This window comes from Vitis riparia, chromosome 1 (assembly GCF_004353265.1).
Source record: "Vitis riparia cultivar Riparia Gloire de Montpellier isolate 1030 chromosome 1, EGFV_Vit.rip_1.0, whole genome shotgun sequence".
Taxonomy (NCBI): Eukaryota; Viridiplantae; Streptophyta; class Magnoliopsida; order Vitales; family Vitaceae; genus Vitis; species Vitis riparia.
The window spans coordinates 7,715,966-7,743,907 of NC_048431.1; the positions used below are offsets into that span (position 1 = coordinate 7,715,966).

Consider the following 27,942-nt stretch of genomic DNA (forward strand, 5'->3'; position numbering starts at 1 on the left):
TAAAAAATTAAATAGGAAATTAGATGAATGCAAATTCTAATTTCAATCATGGTCGAATCAAATTCTATCCTGAGATGTTTTGGTGCATTAGGACTGAAAACTGACAAAGACTCTCATCCTCATCAAATCATTAAAAATAAAACCCACAAAACCAAGCTCAAAGGTTTACATAAAAATAGATGTTGGTGACGAAATTTAAAAACAAAAAAAACAAAAAAACAAAAAAGGAAGGAGCAAAAGGAAAAAAGAACCATAGACTTAGTGGTGTTTGTTTTTTGGCTGAATACAAAAAATCAAAATATTTGACTTTTTCTATTCAGTTAAAAATAACCTGTTGACATCCTCCAATACAATTAAAATGAACTTGTTATCAATAAGTTCAGTTTAGTTATGTTGGAGATATCAACAAATTACTTTTAACTGAGTAGAAAAAGTCAAATATTTTGACTTTTTCTATTCAGCCAAAAAACAAACACCACCGTATCTCATATGAAAAGCACCTTCCGTAGAAAAATTACAAATCTAGAAGGCAGACTAGTTCAAAGGGCAAGGGTTAGGTTGCACATAATAACATGAAAGAGAAGACAGGCAGCATTCTTCTTGGTTGTCTTCTTGAAGCTCATTCACTCGTCTTTTATCAAATGACTAAATAGTCCCCCAGATATGTCGTCTCAATCAACTCTTATATCAAAGCCTACTTAACCTTTTCTTTTTTCATTTTTGTTTTTTTCAAGAAGCAATGATAATTCATCCATACCCACTATGACAATAAAGTCATAACCAGCCACATCGCTTAATCCAACCAGTTTTTTCCAATCTAATATCTCACTAAACCCAGCACATGCATCACATTATTTCTCACAAGTGTGAAGGCCGATAAACCTAAAGTACCATTATGGCACGAGACATGCTAACAGATAAGTAGTAATAGAACAAGAAAGTAATTATGGATGTCCAGATTTTACAATCTTGAGAGATGTTTACATTACATCTATGGAAACTAAAAAGAAAAAAAAATAAAAAATAAAAACAAAAATAAAACAATGAGGCTAGTTGCAATATACAATTTACATGGACAAAAACTGCACTCCCTCTTTTTATCACCTTTTGAATTTTTGTTATTCTTTCTAAAAGTTTCCCAACAATAATCAAGTAATTTTAGTCACTCACTCTATTAGAGAAAGGAAGCACGTACCATTTGGGTGTCTAATTTATTTCATTTTATGAGAGATCTTAATGTAATTTAAGAGCCTGTTTAAGGCCTTACCACTGTCAATGGCTTCTCTGGCTCTATCCAAGGCTGAGAATATATCCTCTGCACCATCACACCCCAGCAGGTGATCTGCTATTCCAGCATTTAAGACAATTCGATCATATGCTGGTCCTTTTTCACCATGAAGAGCTGCTAAACCCAACTCTATATTCCTTGACACCTAAAGTTGCAAAAATTTTATCACTAGTTACACCACTCATGGCTGTAAAAAATGGTGATGAAAGGTAAAAAAAAATTAAATAAAAGAAATGACAAACATATGTCTGGATAGAAAACACATAAGTATCTTTTAGTTATAAATTTTTTTTATCAATTGCAAATCTCTCATATTTAACCCTAAAATATCATTTATCAATTAGAATTGTTGGGAAAAGGTGAGAGAAAAAAGAGTGGCAGAACCCTGTCAATTTCCTGCTCCAATACAGATGCCAAAAAAATCTACAGAAAGTACATTATTCATAGTGATCTGGAGAGTGAAAACTCCTTAAAAGTTCAAAATATCCACTTAGAATGTGGGTTTGGGTGACAGCATTAGAGAAGAAGCAGGAAAGCAGTCTTAACAAATGGGATGTAATTATTTTGCAGGCCATTGAAAACCCAAATGAAATTTCATGTCAGAAGAATATGAAGAATAAGAAATATATAGTACACTTTACAATTTCACTCCATTGTTACAAAGACACAGGGTAGTAGAAATTGTTTCCCTAAAAATTTCTGAGACGCCTCCAATGAGTACTGGAAGTAGGAAATGCAGGAACTGAATCTGCCCTATAGAAGTATCTTATAACTAGGCTATATAGGATGAAAATTCTTATGGATCTTCAAGTATGGTTCTAATTTCACCTCAAGAATTGATCCACTACATCAACCAAGTTCAGACCATATTCAGGGTCTACCCCCGTTAACTGGAAGAGATCCAAATTCTACAAACAACATTTATTGAACCAGTCCTTTTCCTTTTGAGGCCCATTTGAAATGCATTCAGGACAAAGGCCCATTTGAAATATATTTTGGAAAGTAAGTGATTAGAACTAAAGAACAGATCATTTCATTTCAAACAATTTGCAATTAGGGTGCACCCATCCCTGACTTTTGATCAGATGCAAGCTGGGAGAAAGAGCTAAGCAAAACAAAAATGAAACAATGACAAGGGATCCTGAAAACCTTACCGATCTATCTGTTCTTGGAGTATCAGTGGGTTCAAAACCATAGTCCTTGGCATTAATCACAATGTTGAAATTCTCGCGAGACACCCCTAGAATACAAAAAAATACCAGCTTTATTACTACAAAAATGACACAAGAACCTGAATCATTGTATTTGATGCAATGGTTGAACATAACAATCTAAGCTACATAATATCTACAGCACTGAAAATTAAACACTAATATAACAAATTATAAGCTGACCCAAGCAGAATAAGAGAAGATATTATGCAAACCATCAAGTTCAAGAGCAGATGTGGCACTCAGAGAGCGGAACCCCGAACAGTAGTTCACTGGAAGTCCTTTTGATGCATTTACTGATCTCAATTTTGTTGTCATTGAAAGAGCCCCTTCCTCACCCTACAATAACAGCAACAATTAGACTAAAAAATAGTCCTCTTTGAATTCTTCTTAAGATGCTTCAGTCCTGTATAGATTAAAATCCAGCCAAGTAGAAAAAATGTAGAGGCAAATTGACTATGTTTCTTTTTTACAAGATTTTCTTTCAATGCAGGCCATTAGAAAACAAAATACATATATAATATCAGATCAAAAGCAATATATAATTTGAGGTTAACCTTCACCACCAAACCAGAATGAACACCTCTTCTTCTCATGAGCATTAATAGTGGTTCTTCATATCCTTCATGAAAAAATCCAGCAATTATTGCTTCCCTTCCCTGAGCCTGTTGAGAAAATAACACTTATTTACTGTGTCTTAGATTAAGTTAAATGATTGATTGATTCTTTTAGAACTTAAAATAATATAAGGATATCATGAATTAGAATGAGTGTATGCAGAATCCATGTAACTGGCGATACCAAAAAATCTATTCAAAATTAAGATTGCCTAATCAATTGCAGGATAAAGTGAAAAACAAGGTACTCAAGTGCATCCTAACTTGATGAAGCTTCTGTTTGTATTACAGAACAGGATTTATTTGCACGCATTCTTTTTCTGAATCCTGGGAATTTGTGTAGGATGTTCAAGCTTTATTCAACATAGTATCCATTAGAAGAAGAAAGGACTATCTGCACAACTTATTGATACCCACTATCGCCACTATGATTGAAAAATAATGTGGCTCACCCTAACAAGTTGCTGGACCTTTTCAGATGTGGCCAAAGGTGGACGTTTCTTTATGTGCTCCCTTAATCCAATTATTGAATGTCTGCAAAAAGAGAGTTCTGTCAGATTTATTGTGTTGAGAGGAAGTAAATATAATTGAGATGAGAACACAAATTGAAGATATAGATCCCTGATCCTCTGGGAAAGAAAAAAAAAAACTTGTATATTAATGCAGTCAGTTTTGGTTAAAGTCCCAGTTGTTCAGAATAAATCCATTGGTTGATGTTGCAATATTAACTTTGAGCATTGGGAACCTTATCCTACTGTTGACCTTTTGTTATATTACTAGCTTTTATCCTGAACCAGAACAAATTAACCAATTCCTGCACAACCCAGGGCAAAAGAAAGATGTTTTCCTTTCAGTATGAATAACAGAAACAAGAAAAGGTTAAAAAAGAGATCTGATTAGGTTTGCATACAGAGATGGTTGAGCTTCACGTTGACTTAAGTACGCAAAACCGACCTCATCATCCTGAAGTCACAGTCCCAAAAGTTTAAATGCAGAGAATAAAAGATAAATGAGAAGCTGCAGAATGAAGGAGCTGAGTATACAAAGAGCAACACAAACCTCAAGAAGTTTTTTTGCCTGCAATGGGGATAACTGTGTGTTTGCTCCCATGAACTTCAGCATTTGCTCTTCAGTTATACCCCCCTAATAGAAGAAGGCCATTCAAAAAGTCTACATGATATCCTACATACATACATACATTCATATATATATTTTCTCCTTTTTTTTTTTTTTTTTTTGATAGATAATAAATTTAGAAAGCAGTGCCAGAGGGTGTGCAACATATGTACCCAAGGAGTATACTCGGACAGCACAGAAAACAATACAAAAGGAACAGACATAATATACACAAGTGGATGCCTCCCTGCCAACGGAGCCTCTGGAGAGAGAAAGCTCGATCACCACTTTAAATTCCACTTTTCAAATTCACCAAGTCACAGAGATATGATGAGGCAATATATAACTACATATGTAGATGTTGATATTATGCAGAAATTTCCTTTTTCAAGTTAGGAAAGAAAAATCAAAAGGACAATGATATCACATGATGCTTCATAGGTTGATTTCACTTTCAAATAGAGTTTCCCTTGGATGCTGAAATGCTCATTGACAATATCAGCACCTGTGTAAACCACTACTCCTCAAGATCTGAAAAAATGGTTCACACATCACAAAAATAAATAATCTGACGGCTGACCTTAGGTGGCATCCATTCCACACCATGAAGCAAGCAAGATTCACTATAACAGGATCTAACTGCAGCAACAAACAGTGTACTCCTGAAGTAACGTGTGTTTCCATCATAAGGCTCACCATAATGTGTCAATGATCTAACATCAGCAACCGGCTGAGAACCTGATAAATGTGGATCAATAATTTAACCAGAAGAAACTACATAAATTAATTTGAAATACTGACATACTCAAGACAACAATGAACAGCCAAATGGCTGGAAAACATTACCAAGTTCATCATCAAATGCAAGACAGTATGCTTTAAGCTCACGATCTGTTTCTCTATTCATACGTTGACCTATTAAAAATGCTGAAAGTAACGACTCACTGACACCTGCTGATTTCTTATCTTCTAGTTTCAATGGAAGAACATCTCTTAAAACGCCTTGGACCTCCTCATATCCCAGATGACCTCCTGCCAAAACTTCCCTAAGAGCACCAACCAATCTCATTTCAGAAGGTCCATTGCCAACATAATGGGGTCCAGCTGAACCACCTATTCCCATAATAGAGCCTTCAGGATCAGCTATAAAGAGTACATCAGGTGGAAGCACCCGAACTAGGAGGGGCCAGAATTTGTTCATGGCACACCTCTCCCCATCACTCCATTGGGTTGCTTCAGGAAAGGCATTTGCACGGATTGTCATTCCAGCAAAAAAGGCCCCAAGCTGAGCTTTTGAAACTTCCTCTTGATCTTTGAGTTCTCCTTTAGCTGAAAATAGAGAGAGAGAGGAGAGAGAGAGCTGTTTGAGTTTCTTAATTGATTGAATCCAGATTCAAGACTGGCAAGTGAAATGGTTATCAGCTAAACCGATAAAAATTTGTACCTTCTTTTCCAAAGCATGATTTGCAAAGTTCACCACATTGCAGAAATGGGAAAAGATTAACAACAAATCACTAACTAGGATTGGTTTTTCAAAGCCCTCAAAGGGAGTTTGGAGATACACCAACTGATTATTGATATTTTTTAGCAAAATTTCTCCAAATGCAATTGAATCCTAACCCTGAGTCGAATGACCCAAAGATTGATTTCCTAGCCAAAAGTGGAATCTTGTTCCTTGAGTACTTAGAGGCGTGCTTTTTCTATCTAGCATTTTCCTTTCAGCACGTTTTGCTGCATCTTCAGGCTTATCTTTTCCTTTATATTGCAAGGAGATTTCCTGCTCTTCTTTTGACATTTTCTTTTCACTCCTAACAAATATACATTTTCCTGTAACAACTACTTAGTACTTGATTCAAATTTTATCAATCAAGTTTTTTTGTAGGAACATGGTTTGGAGAGAGATTTGGTCATGGAATTTGAGATAGAGAGAGAAAATAGATTTAAAATTTTGCAGCAATGCGAATTAATGCACATTGAGTAGGACATGAAATTTGTGGTGAAAATAAAAGGGAAAAAAGCCTTTGCAAGAAGAGATAAAGAACTGTTATTATTAAAGTATACTTAAATTTCACTAGGATTATGAAGGGATACCTTGGGAATCTGAGGACTTCAAAGCAATTGAAATGGGAACTGAGTACATAAATGCACCTTGACATGTTAATAGAACCATTACTTGACATAAGATGAATGAGTCAGAATGCTGGCTGAGACATCTCAAAGCAACCATTTCTGGAATCTTAGTTTAATTACCAATACCATGAAGAAGGATCAAGAACTTTGAATAACTGAAATCCATTCATGCTGCCCAATCCAAGCATTTGGGAATAAGAAACTGTTTGAAGGAGTGATTTAAAGCCTTAATAATCACATATTTATTTCAAATTTCTTATAGAACGCCTTCATCAGGTCACCATTTTGCTGAGGTAGAAACATATTTCAAAATCCAACTCATTCAAGATGAGTCCAGATAAATAAGAACCAACAAACTAGCCAGGAAAAATATAATCATAAGAAAATTCAAGGGTTACTTTGAGATGGAGAACAGCAATGCATGTCAAGGACACATTTAAGCTCAATAAGTTGTTTTTCCCTATAATGCTCCCTATATTTAAGAGTAATCATGAAAAAATTGGGATCAATTAGGTTCCATTTCTGAGTCAAATGATTCCAAAATTCTTTTAACAAGCATAAAGTTATTGAGTAAAGAAAATTTCAGAAGAAAATTGGAACTTCTGATGTCCATGTTGGATGCCATGCATGCAAGATGAAGAAAAAGGAAAATAAAATAAAAGAGATGAAACGCAACATAATATTTCGTTTTCCTGTCTGTTCTTTCATCCGTTTTCCCCAGCAACCAAACAAAAAAAAAGACTCACACCTGATCTCAAAATAGTATCCAACACCTTCAGGGCCTGCTCCTCTCCGAGTGGCTTGGTCTGAGTGGGTCCAGTACAAACCCTAGCTTGAGCATCCAACACCGTCTGATTCGGTTTCGGCAACTTCCAACTGCGATACGACGGCGACACAGACGGATTTCGGATTTCGGATTCCGGAAGCCCTAGCTGATCGATCGTCGCTGAGTCCAATGCAGACTTCACATTCAAACACATACTTCTCGGTCGAATCGAACAGTTGCCATTTCTTGCAGAGAATCGAAGGGAGGTTTGGATCTTCCAGTGAAAGATACTACGAGGTTTGGTGGTGCGAGTAGGAGTGAGATATGAGATGGAAGGTGGTTCTGGGCTGAGCAGAGCTCTCATGCTTATCTGCTCTCAGCTCGCTGCCTCTTCGTTCCTGTTGGAGAATTCACACAAAGGATCCCGAAATGCTGCCTATAGACGCTAAGATAAAATAAAATCTTCAATTTTCAAATTTTTTTTTTTACTATTTAAAGAAGGGGAAATACTCTCCTGCGGCGGGGAACATGTTGTGGAGGATTAATAAACGTTAACTCGGCGTTTCGTCTATCGAGTGGATTGGAGGTGGCGTCGTGTGATTGGTGGAAGTTTGTGAAATGATTCATGCAGTCCTTTAGACCTGTGCTGAGACTGAGATCCAGGCAATGCTTGTGGCCGATGGACATTTGAGAATTGAGACTGGGTCCTAAAATGGGGTCAACCAACCTGGGAAACCGCCTGAGGTGGGTAGACCAACCAATGAGTAGTAGGCCTTCATGTTGCTACCACCAAACCGCATCCTCTACGATTTGGACGTAGTACGTAGTACGACTTTCATGTTTAAATTATTGGATAAACTATGTAGAGGTACATTATTAACAACTTTTATAAAATAATCTAATAAACATAAACTCAAATACTAACATCATTTAAAAGTCCAAAATTGCCCTTCCTTCATTCTTTCCTACTCAAGCCGATTAATTTTTTTTTTTTTTTTAAATGACAAGTCAAAATAACTCTATTTATTTTAATTATTTAAAGATACTTTAAACATATAATAATAATAATTAATGAAAAAAATTAATATAAAAATAAATACATGCACAAATTTAGAGGTTTAGAATATAAGATTTTATATATTCATACAAAATAAAAATATTTATTTATTTGATTAATCTTATTAGATAAAAATATATTTTATCACATTATTTTATTATTTTTATTTTTTAAAAAAATTAAAATTTTCATATGAAAATCAAAATCAATTATCATAATTTTTAACCATTTTTCTTATGATTCTTACTTGAACGGAGTTTTTAACTTTTTTTTTTATTAGTTAAAATGATAAAAGAATTTGGTTGTAGTTCTAACATTTTACTTTGTTAAAATTTTAAACTTTTTTATTCATGTAAAATAAAAATAAAATATATTTTTTATAAAAATTATATTTAATAATTTATGCTAATTTTCTTTTATATTCATTAAAAATCAAATTTTTTACATATGAACATTAATAAATATAACTTTTAGAAAAAATGTACAAAATTTTTATGAAAATAGTAATACTAGAGTCCGTTAAAAGTACTATGAAAATGTGTTATTTTTAACACACTTAAATATTACTTATTTTTTTCATAAAAAATCATACATTTTTCATGAAAAAGTGGTACTTTTTTTTAAAAAAATTAATAAAGTAAAATATTGGAACCATAACCAAATTTTTATCTTCTTTAATTAAAAATATTAAACATTTTGGCCAAAAAAAAAAATAATGTCCTAAATCTCAATTGTGATTTAAGTCAATTAAACTCATAAGCAAAAAGCAAAAACTACAATCATCAACTATAATTTTGGCATGAAAATTTAAGATTTTAAATATATAAATAATAAAATAATATGACAATATAATAAGATTTATAAAATAAATAAATATTTTATTTAGTAGGAGTATAAAAAATTTTATGTCCTATCATCATGTATTTATTTTTATATTAAATTTATTACCATTAATTATTTATTATATATTATTGTTTTATGTTTAAAAATCTTCATGAATAATTAAAATCAATAAATATAAAAAATTGAAATTAAAAAATATTTCATCAAGCTAACATATTTAAAAAAAAAAAACAAAAAGAAGATAGGGATATTATAAAGGATGGGAAAAAGAAAAAAGAAAAATCATATGGTACTTGCCACGTGTTAAAGTCATTTTTTTTAAAAGAAAAAAACAATAATAGTAATGATAGTTCATTTGTATTATTAAAGTAAAAATAAAAAAAATGATGGTAGTTATAAGTTTGAGTGTATCTTTTAAGGATTATTTTCCTTAAAATATATATTTTTTAAAAATCAAAAATTAAAATCTTAAATTACTCTTCATGTTTTATAATTATATGTAACGTACATTTATTATATAATGACGTTAGTTATAATAAATTGAAGACACATGTGTTAAACACGTGACATATTTAAATATAGGCAAAATTGTTATTTTATTTTTAAATCTCTAGAACCTTAACTCATCATCCTTCTTCCTCCGATCTCGCAGATTCCTAAATCCCCAAATTGAAGCCAAACCCTTAGAATGACCATCGTCTATGGAATTCAAGATTCTAATGAATCTCAAAATGCTCTTAAGATTTAAAGCCTTGCCCGATTCATTGCCGATGAGCACAATGAGAAACAAGTTTTGTTTTTTTATTTTTAATCTCATTTTTCCTTTATCTATTTTGGCTTGTTTCTTGAGAAATTCTCTCTTTTATTTTTTTTAGGAAGGCAGAGGAACATTTGCCTTTTTTCTAAGGAACCAAACAAGGATTTTTATTTTTAAACAAAATTCATTCATTCTAGAAGTACAATAAAATATTCCTTTTAGGGCAAAAGAATTTGATCATTTGATTGGTGGAATTGAAGTTGTCATTTCGGTTTTTTTTTTAATTCTTTTGTGAAATAAATCATTGCAAGGAGCTAGATCTACAATTTAATTTCGCTTCTTCTCCCAAGGTTTTTGAGTAGCCAAACAAGGTTCTTTGTTGGTTTTTTTCTTCTTCTTTAATCATTGCTTGAAACACTTGTGAAACTTTTTATTTATTTATTTTTTGTTATGAGTTTCTAATCAAGGATTCTCTTCTCCAATAGCAGGAGCCTCCTTTGTATCCATTTCCAATTTTCTCTTTTCTTTTTGGTTGCTTTGTTTTAGTATATAATTTGAATTGATTGTTTTAATTCAATTTTGATAAATTGGAAAATGTTACACTTTTAAGGTTTCAACTAAAATTTGGGTTTACGATTAAAGGAAGGAAAATGATTGGGTTGGTGTTTTAGTGTTTTAAAATAAAATGACGATTTTTACCTCATTCGGACATATCATGTATTTAACACGTGTCTTTTGCTTATTACAGCTAAAACTCACATAACAAATGCATATGAGATATAATTATAAAACATATAAGGTACATTACTAGATTTTAAACTCAATAGGACAATATGCAAAATACGCTATAGGTCTACAGGTTATGGAGTAAAGCGTAATAAACCTAATTTTAAAAAATGTATTTTTTTTTTAAATGATGGAAGATTACATGATTCTCCCTAAATTATTCCTCCCCAAACTAGCATTTTCAAATATCTTATTATTAGTCCTCATTTTTAAAAAGTTCTTTATTATTACTTAAAAATGGTAAAATCTTATACTAAGAAAGAGTCCTATCACTTTATAAAATATTTTATATATATATAAAAAAAATTAGTAATGAATTGATTTGGTTATTTAAAGATCCAAAAGAATAATTTTATACCAAACTTTAGAAAAGAATAATTTACTAAAATGTCAGTTGGAAATTTAAGATTAAAAGTATTTTTTAAAATAATTATGAATTATTCTAAGAAAATAATTATGAATTATAAAACTATTCTTAGATATCTTATAAAATAAAAGTCTATAAATTTAAAATTTTTTTATCATGTTTTATATATTTTTCAATACTTTTATTTCTAACCACTTTTTATATTTATATAATTGTTTTTAAAACTATCATTAAAAAATTAAAAATAACTAAAAACTATTTAAAAGAAATATCATATTTTTTGTTTTTATTTTTTAAATGTCAAACATAATTATTTATTTATTTATTTCTTAAAAACAAAAATCGAGAATGGTCATCAAACATATCCCATTTTCTATTGATTAAGGGAGTGTTTGATAAAACTTAATATTTATTACTTAATAATTTAAGTTGATTTTAAGTTACATTTTTTTTTAAGTTATTACCTTAAAATTTATTATTTAACTCTTACCTTGTTTAATAAAATTAACTTAAAATTTATTCTAAATCATCAAATTAATATATTTACCCTCATAAATTATAATTAAGATAAATGAAATCTAGTAATAATAGAGGTATAACGGAAGTAATTAAGACAAATGAGGATAAAAATATAAAATAAAGATGTAGATTTAAAAATAAGTAAATTATTTTTAGTTATCACTTAAAAGTTATTTATAATTTAAATTATACCATTGAGTTATTTTATCAAACATATTTAATTTATTTGATGACTTAAATTAAATTATTAAGTTATTAAGTTGGTTTATCAAACACCCATTAAATAACTTTTTTTTTTTTGCAATATTTAAATATAAATACTTTATATGGTCGTAGTAATGTTTATCGTGAACAGAATCATTCTATAGTTGTAAACAAATAAATTACTTTAAAAAATTAAAAATTAAAAATCATATATGGCATTGTGCGGGCCCGGCCCAAATGGACTGGGTCCCAACTCCCAAGAGCCTATAAAAGGGGAGGAGCAGGGAGGAAGAAGTAGAAAAATGGCAGGCGCTCTGGTGACAATAGCCACTGAACACTCAGACAAGTCCATGGCCGCCATTAGAGATGAGTGGAAGATCCAATTTTCTCGATTCTTTAACAATCCTGCTCTCTCCTCCACCTGTTCTTCCTCTACTATTCACCCTGACCTCATCAGAAAAACAAGAAGTTTACGCAGAGGTACCTGGATTTCCTCTTCTTCTGCTTCCCTGCAACTTCTCACCGATCACTCCACTTCTCAAGCCATCCTGATCGTCCGTTCCGGAGGAAGGATCCATGTCAGTCACTCATTCTTGTTTGATTATTTTAAGTTTCCTAGGCATTGTTTGTTTGCATTTTGCAAGTTCTTTGAGAAGAAAACTTCTCCTGTTTTTGCTCTCATCCTGCAAAATGTGCTTCGAAAAAGCTAACTGAACAGAACCTAAATCCTGTTTTTACTTTAAACTAATTCGTGCGGAGTAGGATCTGAAAATTTTCTGCGTTTTTCCAAGGAATTTTAGTTTGTGGTCTGTTTGGTTGCCGGGAAAAGGTAGCAAAAGAAGAGAGAGAAGCGATATTTCTCCTTTTTTCGGCTTGATTTGTACTTTTATTCTCATATCTTCTAAGGAACTTGCTAGGAAGTAGTTTTTCTACATTGTTGCTATGCTTTGAGTCATTATATTTTTCCTCTGATTTCAACAGCAGTGCTTGTGAATTCAAGGTGAGTAGATGTGCTTGCTTCACCTTCCGGAACTATCATGTTGATGCAATGGCGCTTTTTTAGTTCATATGCGCAATGCCTGAAAATTCAATTCTTGAAAAATATCACAAGTACAGTTAATTTGTTCTCATGAAAAAATTTGGTAACACTTTATGTTCCAGTGTACTTCCAGAAACTTAATAGATATCCTACAAGGTGGATCTTCTGTGAATTCCATTCTATCAGTTTATCCTATGTGGCATGCAAATTATAAAGATTTTCCGTGTCTTTGTTCCCTATCTTGAGGCATATATTCAATACTGCATTTTTTTTCTGTAGGATTGTTCTTTCAGATATTGCCAAATGTCTGTTCCTAAAACTACATTTCCTTTTGTTCGATCTTATTCAGCGAATCAACAATTTGAAACTAGAGGATTGTTTTTTAAACTCTTTTAAGTTATGTATTTGAATCTGCTGCAGGAAGAGCACTTCATTTCCAAGCTGCTTTTCTCTTGGCCTCAGGTATCGTGTGTCTCTGGATTTCCTGCCAGGGGTAGCAGAGTTGTATTCGTGAGCTATAAAGATTGTGTTAGCCAGGTAGGCTGCTCAATGTTTTTAGGAGTTGTCATCAATTTCAGTTTTAAGTATGATATATTGCTTTTTGTTGTCAAATATATCAACAGAGAAAGGGGATGTATGCTAGTGTCCATACATAAAATTCTCTTTGCTTTGGGGTTACTGTCTTGACTGAAGTGTTTGAATTGCTATAAAATTGTCATGTAGCTAATTTGAGTATTTTCCTGCATTGCTGCAACCCTGGTGAAATATTTTCACATGTTTTCAGGTTCAGAAGTTTGCCTTGCGGTTTTCAACAATTTACGAAACTGAAAGATTCATAAATGCTTTAAAGGTGTAATTGGTTCCACAAAGATTCGAATCACGGGTCAATAAGATCTGCAGATCTAGATTATCATCTGGTTCCCCTTAGCCTTTCAATAATGGTGTTATGTTTTGTTCCTTTCTCAGGATATCTTGAAGGATGTGGAGGACGTTGAGCTTCTCAGTAGTGGCTTTGTAACTGAAGTTTCATCACAATCTGAGTTTGTTTCTTCTAATATACCTCCCTATAGGTGGAATAGTTCTGTCATTACCTTAAGTGCATCTTTTTCCATCTAAATGTTGAATAAATATCAAAGGAATACTTAATGAGAGATGTTGTTTGCAGAATTAGTGAGGAATTGAGTGTTCCTGTTCACTCGCACTATTCTTTGTTGCCCCCCAGCTCGAACCATGAAGTTGAGCAGCACTCACGTTCTCAGGAAACTGCAGTTAATCATAATTGTGAAGGCACTTTCGTGGACATGCCACCCAGCTTCACATCATTATTAACTAACTGTTGCTCTGAGACGCAAGGTAGATTGACTGCCCAAGTTATAGTTACAAGAATCTTTTCTGATTCCTTTTTCATGACCCATTTTTCTTAATGTAATTATTTAGCTGCAGCACAACCAACTACAACTGAGGAAATGGATCTCAAATCCCAAATTGCGGTATCCTCACAAACCCAGGGTTTCATTTTTACTAATATGTATTGTAGGTCACTGGAGGCGGTATGGTGCCTCATGCCTATCATTAAGAAGGATGGGCTGTAGCACTGTTGCAACCCTATATTATCAAATAAGAATAATCAATGCTTTGTAGTATAAACGCTCCATTGATTTGTTTCACTTGTTTTGTTGCAGAGATACATGGAAGACTCTTCATTCCAAGGTATGTTATGTTCCTGGTGCATTTAATCATTTGTTGTGAACATGTTAGGCTTGGCTTGTCATTTTTCTGTTTTTTGTCATTCCTTATATGCTAAACACATGCTACATAGCTTGACCTGGGCACAGCTGTGCACTTCTCTATTTCAATTATCCATGTAAGCTTATTGGTCCTCTAAGCTAGTACTAGATGATGAGGTGGGTGCAAGCTTATAGGACGTAGTCACATAGGACGGACAGAAGTGTGATATTCCACATTGACTGTTTACTAATGTTGGTTGAACCTTATGTATGGGGTTACCTCTATCCCCATCAGGTTAGGCTTTTCAGAGTGTATGTGGTCTCATATCATTTGGCATTTGAGCGAAGTTTGGCCCTAGCTCACCCTTGAATGGGGGTGTCTTGGCTTAAGACAGACAGAAGTCCAATGTGGTCCCACCAAATTCCAAAGCTGCTAATATCTGGATACTGGACACAATTGCCTTTACAAAATTTGTTTCATTCATCTTGTTAATTGAGGTACTAATGTATCAAGTTATTTTTCTTTTATCACCAGATATGTTGTTTAAAGTAGAGAAAGTTATCAGTGAAATGGGAGATGATTTGATGCTGTAATCATCTGTGGCTCCGAGTACTCGTTTAAAGCAGTTCCCGCCTTTTTTCTCTGGTTTATTGATTTAGCTTTTTGGATATATAACCTGGTTCATCTTCATTGTAACCGTTATCCTGCTCTCTCTCCATGGAAGCCTGTTTTCAATGGTGTTACTTGGACAGCAAACTTCTGTTTCTTCTGCTGAAATTTTGCTTCATTTCCCATTATAGTTAATTCAGAACAATTCCACTACATCAAAACAAGAAGAATAGAAGTCATGAACATCTCTGTCCATACCCCTGTTTGGATGGTATGACGGTCATCTTACGCAGAATTGGATATGTTGCATACCTTTCAAATTCAAACCCTAACCACAAACCCCGACAAATTCCAAAACCATACCCATTAATTTACGGCCCTACAGTTTCTCCTGATCTCCCCTTCTTGTCCTGTAAGCACATCCACCTTTCCAAGGTTAATCATGGCACTAGTGAATCTAGCGCCCCACTCCAATGGATTTTGAGAGAATCTCTTTACAATCTCATTGGTGGTGGGATTATTAGTCAACGCCTGATCTGTCTGGAGCACCCCTTCCCCTTTCAACAGCTGGGTGTAGTAAAGGGTATCCAGCCTCGATGGTGTGATGGGTTCAAGTGGCACCATTACCTTGTCTATCACCTCTTGAAACAATGGCCCTGCCTTGGGGCACAGGCCCTTGAGATAGAGAGAGTGTGCGAAGTCCATGCTGGGGTCTTGGGCTTGAGTTGAGCTGTAATTGTATAGTCTATTGAAGAGGCTTCTGCAGTGCGTATGGCCAATTGAGTGTGCACCAAATAGAACAACCATATCTTCTATGGACAAGCCTTTCCTCAGGAAGATTTGTGTCATATTTTTTAAGGACTCGTTTGGAGAAGGGATGTTACCAGCTACGTTGCTAGCAGAAGAAGACAGACCATCACGGCGCCCACCTGGGACTAGGTAATAGGGGAGACCCTCTTCCTTAACAGCTTCGCGTGTTGCATAGGCTAATATGTCGGCGCAAGACACAACCCCGGGGCATTCGCGCTCAATATCTGCCTTGAGTCGGTCAATGTATTTAAAGATTTGACTGGCAAACACATTGGCCCGTGATGTCTTCTCTACAGGCTCCCCAGAAGGGGTTGTGTCCAAGAGGATGGAGGCATCACACCCCTGTTCGAGATATCAAATATTAAAATGATTCAGGATAATTTGGATAGAAGCGGCTGTTTCCATAACCACTAAACTTTGAAAAATTCCATGTTGTCCTAGTGGGTGTAAAATTATAAATGAGGACACATATATCGGAAAAAAAAAAAAAGTTTTGATTTTGCAGGAAGACCATAGCATTTGGTACTCCATATCCAGCCTCCCAAGTTTTACGTGTCCCTGAAGTACATCACAGATTTTCACTCCGAAATCAGCTTCCTACAATGGACTGGAAGAACAGAAACTTACGTTGACGAAGCAGTCATGAAAATGAAGGCGAATAAGGCCCGCAGCTAACCCTGGCTGGACGAGGACGGCATCGTAAACAGATTTAGCGATAATGTTCTCCGCTTGGGGGCAAGTGTTCCTGTAGAATCTGTCCTGTAATTTGTCGTTGCACTGAAGTAGGGTCCCCTGTGGTCGTGTGCTGGCCTCTGTTTGGTTGGGTTGTCGTGGATTCCGTAACCTCCAGTGGCATTCCACCGATGAGAATTGGAGCCAGCACAAGATGACCACCACTGTGATTATTGTTGCAGCTGCTTCCATGTTTCATAGATTTTGGATTCGAGGCAGAGATGCCTCCTTTTTTCCTTTTTTTCTATTTTTTTACCATGTGGCGCTTTGTATTTGAAGAGGGAAACACCTTTTACAAGGCGTTGAAGGAGTCTATGGAGCGTGTTAATTAACTTAATTCAGGATCGTACGGGCAACCACGATAAGCCTTTCCAATTCTAGAGTTATCATCCCCCAAAGAGCAAATAATAGTACAAAACGCGTGATTTCAGTTTTACAGGTTACGAACCAAACTTCTACTGGGTACGCTTATTATTTCTACTGAACGGTTCTGATTTATTGATCCTTCTGCAGTCACATCATGCCAAACCGAGGGCCCAGATATCAAGCTTTCCTCTTCCACAATTTCAAAATAGCCATTGCTAAATAATAAATACGGTTCCAGCAACCTTCTAAGTTTTCAATCAAACATGCCCTCTGATGGTGGTCTCATTCAATGGATAAAATGAGATTAAAGAGAAATTCATTTCAATGATCCCGGTATTTTATTTTAATCAAAGTCTATATAATAGTATGTTCAAAAGGGTTGACCCAAACGGATCGAGCACGAACTAATGGATTTGCAAGCTTGCATGGGTACCGGGGACTTAGCGATTATAAGGTGTATGTCATCTTCCGAAATTTATATAAACAACCTTATTGATTGTCTTCGGATTTATTTATTTAGGAGCACATTTTGGCCTTGCACGGCAACAATCCCAAAAAAAGAAAGTCATGCCTGAAAAGTATTTTCCAAAATAGTTTTTAAATTATTTTTAAAAACTTAAAATGCTTTTAATTTTTTTTTCTTATGTTTTGAAAATAATTTTATGGATGTTATTTTATTTTTTAATCATTCTCAGAAAATTAAATAAAAATAATTAAAAGATTCTTTTTAAAAACACAATATTTTTTTGAGAACAACAAACTGAATTCCATTTTCTATTTATCAAACACGTTTTCTTTTTTTCTTTTTCTTTTTTTTTTTAAAAACATAAAACTATTTTAAACAACAAATTGTGTTCTAACTCAAAAATCATGTTAGAAAAAAATAATAATTTTGACTTTTATTGCTTGACTATAATCAAAATATATAGTAGGAATATAAAAAAGAATAGATAAGAAATGTTTGATTGATGTTGTTTGGATTTACTCACTATTTTTTGTTTTTAAAAATAATGGGTAATAATAACTTTCTAAAAATTTAAGTTGAGATAGAAAAAAAAATGTTTTAATATCTTAATTTTTTAAACTATTTTTAAAAATTATTATCTTTTTAATGTAAGTGCCTAAGAATTTTTATATTTCGCATAGAAATTACTACACTTTTCTGTCTTCCACACTCACTTTCAATTTATATTTTGTTACCCCTCTCTCACCTCTGTTTCCTCTTCATTTCCAGAATCAAACAAAGCCTCAAACAAAGATGCATAGTACTCTTGTTAGATCCAATCTCTCTTCTCCAGACAAATAAGTGAAAATGTAATATTGCAATACTACTAAGAAATACGAGCGCACTATTTTTCTGAGAGTGTAATCCCTCTATTCTACTCAAGAAGCCCAACAAAGTCTTCCATATCTGTGCTTGGCGATTATCATGTGGCCCAACTTTACAGTCACCGTCGCATTTGGTAACTCAACCAGCAGCCAACGTAAACCCCAGGGTTGGAGGTATTGTCAACAGTTTCTATGCCCTTTGTAATACGAAGGGTAATTTGAGGAAGACAAGCAACACATTAGCCAAGCCCTGCAATGACCAAAAGCAGTAATTCATAAAACTCAAAAACTAGTATATTAAGAATTACTGAAAATGTAAATTTGTCAAACACATGCACTAGGAAGACGACAGAATATTTATAATTGGGCCCAGTGAATTGTTTTATCATATGGCATGGTCAAAGAGCTAAGAAGATGATGTAGGTAACAGTTGGCCGGCATGGAATCATGTTTTTGGCCTTGGACTGATTGTCCAGGTCTCAAGATATGATCTTTTGTTAGCCGGAAGATACCTACAAGAGGAAAGTTTTTGACGTTCTCTGTATCTAAGATGGCATCATGTCAAAGAGAAGTTTTTGCTGGGACATTCATCATAACTATAAAATAACCATGAAGATGCTACTGTGAATTTCAAACCACCAAATTATTGATAGAAAACATACCATGATCTAGCAGCTTGTAAGTTGATCAGCTGCAGCCTGCAAATTGGTGATCTAGTAAAAGTCAAGTGGAATATCTGAAGCAATAAAAAAACAACCAAAAAATAATAATGGGAATAAGCAAGTAATAAAGCACCGCATGTCCAGGGCATGGAAGCTTCTTCACCAGGCAGTGGGAGAAGCATGACATGCTGCATATTCAAACTAGAGCGTAGTGACCAATTAAAAATGGAGTAAATAACAAGAATAAGAGACACCCATTTCCCAGCAGAATATCCTGGTTCGATCACAAAAGACAATTACCACTTAATTAAAAGAGGAAGGAAATTCCAAGCAGACAACTATGTTGTGTGGCGGTGGAAACAAAGACCTTACAGCTCAAAATCTCCACTTCTTATGAATATATTATGCCCTAGATGGTAATATTTATGCTTGGGAATCATATAATTTATGTGAGCTCTTTATATGAGGCCATATTGCATTGTTGAAGCTACAGCTCACATAAAGTCACCTTTTATTGCATGAAACCAAGTAAGCTGATTACAAGTAATATCTACATATGAAATAATAATAATGCTCTATTTTTTGCAGCCAATCTGGTACCACAGGGCATGTATCTGACCTCTCAGATCCCATAATAGATGTACTCACCTTTTGGTGAACATACAAAAAATTATCTAGGTCAGTAAATCTTTACCGAAGAAGAAAATTTATTGTACATGGGATCAAAATTAAAACCCTTATACCAAGTTATTGGGAGAGATATAGTTCCTTTTTTTTTTGGGTGAGAAACATGTCAGTTTGTTACAAAAGTAATATGATGACTGGCAAGATAGAAAATTTTCCGCTCTGTTTTCTTTTCTTCATTATTATTATTATTATTTTTAATTTAAATTGAAAGATACAAAATTTCAGCCCCTTTTCTTCCAACATATGAGAGAAGCAAGCAAATTCCATATGATTGATAATCCATCAAAACAAATTAACTATACCTGCAACTTTAAAAACTCACAAGCAAGTAATGACAAGAACACTAATCCGCCCTTCAAAACTCCTAAATTTCATTTATTCTACTCTTTCCCTTAGAGACAGACCACATGATCACATCCATGGCTCTCTGTAATCTCCTACCCCTTGTCTTCCCCCTCCTCCTCCCTCTATTGGCAGATCTGCTTCCTACCGTCTCTGCTTTAGAAAGTTCTATCAAACCAACCTTCATGTACCCTTTTCCTTGCTCTGAGAGCATCAAGATTTGCAATTCCTCACTCTACCATATTAACAATGGTCTCCAAGCAGAACAAATTGCCTTTTTTTACTCTGTCAACAGATCTGAAATCACATATGTCAAAAATCAAGACTACCTTGTAACAGTACCTTGTTCTTGCCAAAAGATCAATGACATAGATGGATACTTCTATCACACAACCTACCCAGTGCAACAGGATGACACATTTGTAAATGTTTCAGGTCAGATTTATAGTGGGCAAGCTTGGAGTTTTGGAGGAGAAGAATCAAAGTTTATTGAAGGACATGAGGTTGACATATATCTTCCTTGTGGGTGTGTAGAACGCAAGTCCCAAATTGTAGTAACATACACAGTTCAGCTGGATGATACATTATCAGATATTGCTACTCTTCTATCAGCTAAAATCAGTGGGATAGAGAGCATGAACAGAATCCTGATTCAGAATTCAGAGTATATAGATGTGGGCTGGGTGTTATTTATACCTAGGGAAAAGAATGGACTTTCAAAAGATAAGGAAGGTGAGTGTTTGAATATCCTTTACATTTTTTGATATAATTCCTTTGTAACATTCTCATTTTAAAAAGTATGTAACAGTAGTTTTAGAAATCCAGTTTTGCTTTATGTTCCAATCTTATAGAATATAGTTTCAACTACATCATGAATGAAAACTAAGAGGTCACATGAATACATTGTTGTTCAGCAATTCATTTTTTTCTTTTTAAAACCTACAAGTGGCTGCTTTTTGTCTAAAAATCAACTTTCATTTTAACATGTACTTTTATGTTGATTCTTTCTAATTTTATGAAAAATTATATGTTTCCTGTTTCCATTTTTAACTATCATGCTATTATTTCTTTTTTCGTTCTTTTTCAAGAATATCTGGCTTAATTTTGCAAACATTTGTTTGAATATTCATTTCTATCTGGAAATGTCCTCTAATATTATGGGTAAGTCCTAAAAGATTTTTGCTTTAACCAATGAATGTCCATTTCTTGCCTATTAAGAATATGCATACATGCAAAGCAACAAGAAATACAAGCATATTTTACCTATCAAAAGAAAAACACAACATCTAGAAGTAGTTTTATAAGCAAATATTCTAGAAATTTCATTGAAATCACTATATATTTTCTTGGAAAAGTTGACTTGTTTTTTTCATTCATTATCAGGAACGAAGCACAAATGGGCAATAATCATTAGCATACTGGCAGCAGTGACAGTACTTTCAATTAGCACCTTAATTATCATTGTCCTCCAGAGAAATAGGTCCCAGAAAAACAGTGAGGAAGATCCAAAAGCATCCAAAAGCTTGAATTCCAACAGAACATTCTCCTTCAGGAATCAACATCTGCAAGAGAACATTGAAGGTCAGATAAACCAAGCTTGAAAAAGTAAAAAACATGTCTATCACCATATTGGTTGTTAATCCATCAGTAATTGCAATTTTTTTGGGTGGAGAGAGAGAGAGAGAAAGATAGGCATAATGAATAAGAAGTTATTAACTTGAGTGCAGTTACATTGTACAGATGTGCCAGGTTTCGAATCAGAAAGGCCGGTAATATTTAGCCTTGAGGAGATCGAAGATGCTACAAATAACTTTGATGAAACCAGGAAAATTGGAGAGGGCGGATATGGGACTGTATATTTTGGCGTACTAGGAGAGCAGGTAAGATGGATATGCTCTAGTTTTGTCTATCCCCTCAACTATGCTGAGCAATTTTTTATTTCTGCTAAAATTTACAATCATAACCGGCTTATTAACCATCAGGAGGTTGCAATAAAGAAGATGAGATCTAACAAGTCCAAGGAGTTCTTTGCAGAGCTTAAGGTCTTATGCAAGATACATCATAGAAATGTGGTAAGGAATCATCTCTGGATAATTAAGCTCCAATGTGATGTAGAAGAAAGGTTCATGCAATTTTTCTGATTAAATGACATTTTAGGTTGAGTTGTTGGGGTATGCCAGTGGAGACGATCACCTGTACTTAGTTTATGAGTATGTTCAAAATGGATCACTCAATGATCATCTTCATGACCCATTATTAAAAGGTACTTACAGCTGCATTTCTCTTAGTTGATAAGATGTGTTTTCAGTGGTTCAAAAGGTAGAATGGAAGTCATGAAAGAATTATTGAACCTGAAAGTGGGATCCCAAGTCTTCTCTTTTTAAACAACCTAATTGAACCACGACCATTGAACAAATATGAATGACCACAAACCCTAGTGATAGTATCATCAGGAATAAGGTTACTGTTAAACTATATGACGTTGAAAGGTTATATCCTCATAAAACCATGATATTTAAAGTACTGCTACATCCTCCAAACAAGTCATCTGACCAGACACATTGGCATACCTAGCAATTTTTTTTGAAAAAGCAGTTGGACAATGTGCAGGTCGGATCACTTGGAGAGAAGAAAATATTTTCCCCCCAGTATTAAACCGACTTTAGTTCAAACTTAGGTCATTCAAGGAAGTGGAATTAATTCATGGAAAGTCTGAAACTAAAACACAAAGTACAGCCTTTAAAAAAATTTAATTCAACTTCAAAATCAACTTTTGTTGATTTTTGTGAAGTTAGTGTATGGATGTAGATGAAGTTTATATAAGTTTAAAGCCAAACAAAGCAGTTAACCAATCGCTTTTCATTGCAAAAAATAAGTTTACAAGCCTAACATTAACTAATTCAACTGAACAAAACAGGAGTGTTTGCTTTTCTAAGCACCTTTTAATAAATTCCTAGTTGCCTACAAAAGAAACAGGGTAGTTTTGTGTTAAAAAACTTCAAATATGGAATAGAAATTTAAGCTAAAATATCATCAGTGAGGTCTTATAAAACAAGGTGTTGAATCAGGTAATCAGCCACTCTCTTGGACGGCAAGAACTCAGATTGCACTGGATGCTGCAAGGGGTATTGAGTACATTCATGACCACACAAAAGCACGATATGTGCACCGTGATATAAAAACAAGCAACATTCTACTTGATGAAACGCTCAGAGCAAAGGTACCTATGACTTAACTCAATGCAACCTATCTTCCAGCTTCAAATGAACTTAACAAGATTTCCAGAAAAGAAAAGCCAGTTCCTGAACTGAAGATGAAAAGCCAAATTCTCATATCCTATCACTCCTGCAACTAGTTTGCACTTTGTAATACTATCTTAGGACCTATTTCTATAGGTTGCAGATTTTGGATTAGCAAAGCTTGTTGGCAGAACCAATGAAGAAGATTTTATAGCAACACGCCTTGTAGGAACACCAGGCTATCTTCCTCCTGAGTAAGTTTTTATTTTTTGATTTCTCTAATACAAACGCCACTGGACCAGATTTTCATTATAAGTGGTAAAGGACTCCATGAGGTTGATTAAATATTTTCCAAATTGACATGAAATTAATGTTAGTCAACTGCATCTCTGACCTCAAATATCTTTTTTGAAGATCTGTGAAAGAGTTACAGGTAACCTCTAAAACTGATGTTTTTGCATTCGGAGTAGTTCTAGCAGAGCTGATAACAGGTCAACGTGCACTTGTACGTGACAATCATGAGCCCAACAAGATGAGATCTCTAATCACAGTTGTAAGTTGACTAATTTTTCATGGGGGTAAGAATGACCTAAACAAGCCACACTCAATTACTGGCCTCATCTATGCAACCTGGGCAAGTTTTAACCTCAAACATTATACATATACATATATATATTTATATCAATATATCATAGAAAGCTACGAATTATTCTAGGGGTGTACAAGCAATCAACCACAGATCCAGAGAGACCATGTCCTCTATTCAGGGTTGGTTTACAGATATATGCATATAGATGATTATCAGTTTCTCTTATATGCTTTGTTATAAAATGGAAAAATTGGTTATTTTCAGATAGTGGGTATGCATTTCATTAATTCAATCCTGCTAGTGAAAAGCTAGCTAAGTTATGCTCCCATTACATGATCAGGTTAATGAAATATTCCATAATGAAGACCCAGAGATTGCTTTGGAAGATGCGATAGACAGAACTCTCAGAGGCAGCTACACTCTGGAGGATGTGTACAAGGTCAGCCTGATTTTAATTAAGTATATCTATTTAAATGTAAATTTACAGCTCTGCTACCTTCCATATATAGGAGGTTAATAGCAAAGGAAATGAAACCAATAGTAAGGGTTATAAGGGAACTAAGTTGAATGGACTTTTATATCTAGTATAATCCATATTTAGCCAGGTTGGGCATCACGTGAAGGACATACCACTGGGGAGATTTAGCCTGAAACCTCACTGCTTAGAGCCTATCAAGCATCAATGTCAAACAGAACACAGGGCCACGGCAACCTATTTTAGTACTGTCAAGTAGAGATACTCAGTATTGCAGCATCTGAGTTAGATTCAATGCACTTTCATAACTCCAAAAAAGGAAAAAGAGTAGGCAGTAAGCTATTGAAATCAGTGGACAATCAAGAATCAAAGAGAATTTTTTTTAGGGAGGTTGGGACTGTTACTTCTAAGGCCTGTGTCAAGTAGTCAAAAGCCCATGTCAAGGGGTGCAGAACCTACTCTTGGTGGATCAACCAATACAATCAGCATAACCTTTTTTTCTCGGAAAAAAAAAAAAAATCTCACCCAAAATAGAGAATAGTAAACAAATGACAAATTTCTAGACAGTAGAGTAAATATGGCATCAGAGTGCTGAAGCATGTGCCACATGCACAAGAGGAGAGCAGACTTTATCCCATCCTAAAATTGTAGAACTCATGTGCTATTTCTCAGTCTTTTACAAATTCCACTCTTGCAGATGGCTGAAATTGCTGAGAAGTGTTTGAGTGAAGAGGCAGTTGATAGACCAAAGATGCGAGAAATTGTTGTGATACTAACTCAGATCATGACGTCCGCACTAGAATGGGAAGCTTCGCTAGGAGGGAACAGCCAGGTTTTCAGTGGGCTATTTAGCGGAAGATAAAATGTACTTAAATTGCTTTTGAAAAGCCAAACCTAAAGCAATTTTAGCTTTTCAGAGCCAAAAAACGTTAGCAAAACAAAACCTTAGTCACAAGGTAGTAGTGTGATTATTCTCATTTAAAAATCGCATCTTGTCAAATCTTATCATGCTAATTATTGAGTTTCATGTTCAGAGACTTAAAAGTGGTCTAAGAAAGATCAAGGAAAAAAATGTATGGATTTTTTGTTGAACAGAATGAATTTGGCAAATGAACTCACCCCCTCATTTTTCTTTTTCATGCTATAGTAACTTGAAATTTTTTGGCAAAGAAGACAACTTATATGCTTCACAAAAGGAAATTCGATGATCATCCTCACATTTGAAGCATAGTCTAGTATGAATAATGATGTTCTCCACTAAAATGGCATTCTCAAACGGACATTGTTGTTCTGCTATTGACACCGATTTGATAAAATTGCAAGTCCCATAGTGTGGATTTGATATTAAACACCAAATAATCAGGGAAATAAAATTAAACTAGAAAGAATGCAGCATCAAAGCGGGAAAGCCACTTCAAATTGTAGTAACAAATGAACAATATAATTTCAAACGGCAATGAGTTGTGGCAGTTATCCAATGCAATATGATAAAATTTCGAAACTTGTTTTCGGTAGTTCATTGGCACACTGCCACTGTTACCTCACAATTAAAGTATGACTGTACACAGTTGGTGGAGCTTGGAACTCGTCTCCACGTAGTGATCTTCTGGATCTTTGTGGTTTAACCCCGATTCTTCATGCGTCCACGATGAATGACCCAGAATACTTCCTCGGTCCACCATTGAAATCACTGCTATCTATAGGTTCGTATTTTTCTTTAGCTGCGTGATTGCGTCTGAGTCGGTACTGATATCTCGGTCTAGGGTTAGGGCTTCATGAATGAAGATGAAGCGGTGAAAATTGAGGATTCAAAAGAACCGAAAGTTGAAAGTGAAAGTCGTCGGCCAGACCAGCATTTTTCCCTTCCTCCTCAGGCGAACAGCTCTTTACTTGCAACTTACAACATTTGGGAACTTGGAATTTCATTGTTTTCAAGTATTTTTTACGTAACACTTTTTTCTCGTAGTTTTTTCATATATACATTTTTTAATAAAAAAACTCTCTTTAATCTTCTCTCAACGTATTAAACTTAAATTCAAGTTAATTAAGACTGTGAATCATATACGAAATACAATAAATGACGAAATTCAATCATCTGATGACAATTTTTAGGTAGAATTTATAACTTTCATTTTTTTTATAAAGAAATATATATATTTATAAATAAATAAATAAATTGGTGACCTAGGTGGGGCTTCGACGTCCTAGGAGGCGGCAACGGCAGCAACCATTAAGATTTGGAGCAGAGACGAAAGTTGGCGACCATCGACGGCGGTGGTTGGGCTAAATTTTTTTGCTTATAATAATTATAAAAATCGAATTTTTTTTATTGTTTATAATAGTTACTAAATTACTTTTTAGGTTCTTGATTACATACTTTATTTTATGAGTCTTTACTTTGCATACACAAATAATTATTACATTGCTCATATTCTTAATCAATTTCTAGTTATATGTAAAATTTTTGCTTGGGTTATAAAAAAATCGTATTGAACACAATAAAAAATATATTTTTAAAAAAACCATTCCAATTAAATATTGTTTATTTTAAAATTTTAATAATAATTTTTATTTTAAAAAAATGAGTTATGAATTTCACATTAAAACATTGAATATAATAAAATCATTTTACATAATATATTTTTGGTGAAAAAAATCATTTTATAATTTATTATTTAAAGAAATTATTTTGTTTTAAAATATAAGAAGAATATGAAAAACATTGAGTGTGAAAAAATAAAAGAAATGAAAAGAAAAAAAAAAAACAAAGTTTAGGTGGGGGGTGGGGTGGGTAGAGATGAAAAGGAAGTGATGAATAAAATAAAAAGAATGTTAAAATGTGGGGTGGGGTTAGGAAAACAAAAAGGGGTGCAATTGGGACGTGAGGTTAGAGAGGAGAAAGGGGAGAGAAGAAAGAGGGGAAAGGAATAAGGGAGAGTAGTTTAAGAATGTAAAATGTTGTATTAGTAAAAATGATATTGCGAATTGGGTTTTTTAAAGGTTAATTCATTAGTTTCCTGGAGTTTTTGGCTAAATAGATTTTGACCCGATAAATTTTGAAGTTTTATAAAAAAAAAAAAAGAAAAAGTAAGTGAAAATTAAAAATAACAATAATAGAAAAAAAAATTTGAAATTTTTTTAAAATTTATGTGGGTTAAATGTATTTAATCAAAATTTCAAGAATAGAAAATAAAATTAACCTTATTTTTTAAAATAAATTAATATTTTATTTCCAATCCTATCCTATATTTATATAATTATTTGAGTTACTATATTTTTTAGAAAAGAATATCGTCGTGTATGTGGAATAAATAAAATAATTAGATATATTAAAATTATTAAGTAGATATGTTGATAGAATGAATATCTGAAAATGATGCATAATTTAATATAAATTCTCTAATTGTTTTTAAATAATTATTAAAAACTAATTAAAATTAACTGAAAATAATTAAATTATATTATTAGAAAACATAATAAATTCTCAAAAAAAAATTATATAAAAATCTATCAAAGTCTTTTCGAGTTTAAAAAACAGTTGTCAAATGGCAATTATTTTTCTTTTTGACATTTTTTAATGTTTCATCATTTTCTACTCTAAGGGCCTCTCGAGTTGAAATATCACGTTGAGCCGAAATTGTAAATGCTATAGCTTCTTCTAGATGTTCTTTCAT

General features: G+C 33.6%; 4 protein-coding genes across 6 annotated transcripts; 2 read left to right on the forward strand and 2 right to left on the reverse strand.

Moving 5' to 3' along the window:
• Nucleotides 1-908: 908 nt before the first annotated feature.
• Nucleotides 909-7,736, reverse strand: LOC117919161 (anthranilate phosphoribosyltransferase). The gene is made up of 10 exons (XM_034836270.1): nt 7,111-7,736; nt 5,079-5,561; nt 4,813-4,970; nt 4,176-4,259; nt 4,027-4,079; nt 3,569-3,650; nt 3,057-3,164; nt 2,715-2,838; nt 2,443-2,528; nt 909-1,433 (listed from the first exon to the last, which is right to left on the reverse strand). Exons 1-10 carry the CDS (start codon nt 7,490-7,492, stop codon nt 1,212-1,214), a joined length of 1,782 nt encoding a protein of 593 aa, XP_034692161.1. The 5' UTR covers nt 7,493-7,736; the 3' UTR covers nt 909-1,211.
• Nucleotides 7,737-11,977: 4,241 nt separating this feature from the next.
• On the forward strand, nt 11,978-15,334 carry LOC117912406 (protein POOR HOMOLOGOUS SYNAPSIS 1). 3 transcript variants are annotated; one of them, XM_034826978.1, is made up of 8 exons: nt 11,978-12,239; nt 13,121-13,237; nt 13,485-13,550; nt 13,667-13,770; nt 13,866-14,053; nt 14,138-14,190; nt 14,383-14,410; nt 15,229-15,334. In XM_034826978.1, exons 1-8 carry the CDS (start codon nt 12,012-12,014, stop codon nt 15,312-15,314), a joined length of 870 nt encoding a protein of 289 aa, XP_034682869.1. In that variant the 5' UTR covers nt 11,978-12,011; the 3' UTR covers nt 15,315-15,334. The 3 variants fall into 3 exon arrangements, with proteins under 3 accessions (XP_034682869.1, XP_034682884.1, XP_034682876.1); XM_034826993.1 differs by having other exon boundaries at nt 13,163-13,237; XM_034826985.1 differs by lacking the exon at nt 15,229-15,334 and adding an exon at nt 14,963-15,225.
• A 48-nt stretch (nt 15,335-15,382) lies between these two features.
• Nucleotides 15,383-16,788, reverse strand: LOC117912395 (peroxidase 5-like). Its single transcript, XM_034826966.1, has 2 exons — nt 16,475-16,788; nt 15,383-16,189 (listed from the first exon to the last, which is right to left on the reverse strand). The coding sequence occupies exons 1-2, from the start codon at nt 16,769-16,771 to the stop codon at nt 15,404-15,406; spliced, it is 1,083 nt and encodes a 360-aa protein (XP_034682857.1). The 5' UTR covers nt 16,772-16,788; the 3' UTR covers nt 15,383-15,403.
• Nucleotides 16,789-20,042: 3,254 nt separating this feature from the next.
• Nucleotides 20,043-25,199, forward strand: LOC117915138 (lysM domain receptor-like kinase 3). The gene is made up of 10 exons (XM_034830720.1): nt 20,043-20,697; nt 21,349-21,546; nt 21,706-21,845; nt 21,948-22,037; nt 22,123-22,228; nt 23,034-23,185; nt 23,361-23,458; nt 23,619-23,757; nt 24,134-24,232; nt 24,966-25,199. Exons 1-10 carry the CDS (start codon nt 20,043-20,045, stop codon nt 25,128-25,130), a joined length of 1,842 nt encoding a protein of 613 aa, XP_034686611.1. The 3' UTR covers nt 25,131-25,199.
• The last annotated feature ends 2,743 nt before the right edge of the window (nt 25,200-27,942 follow it).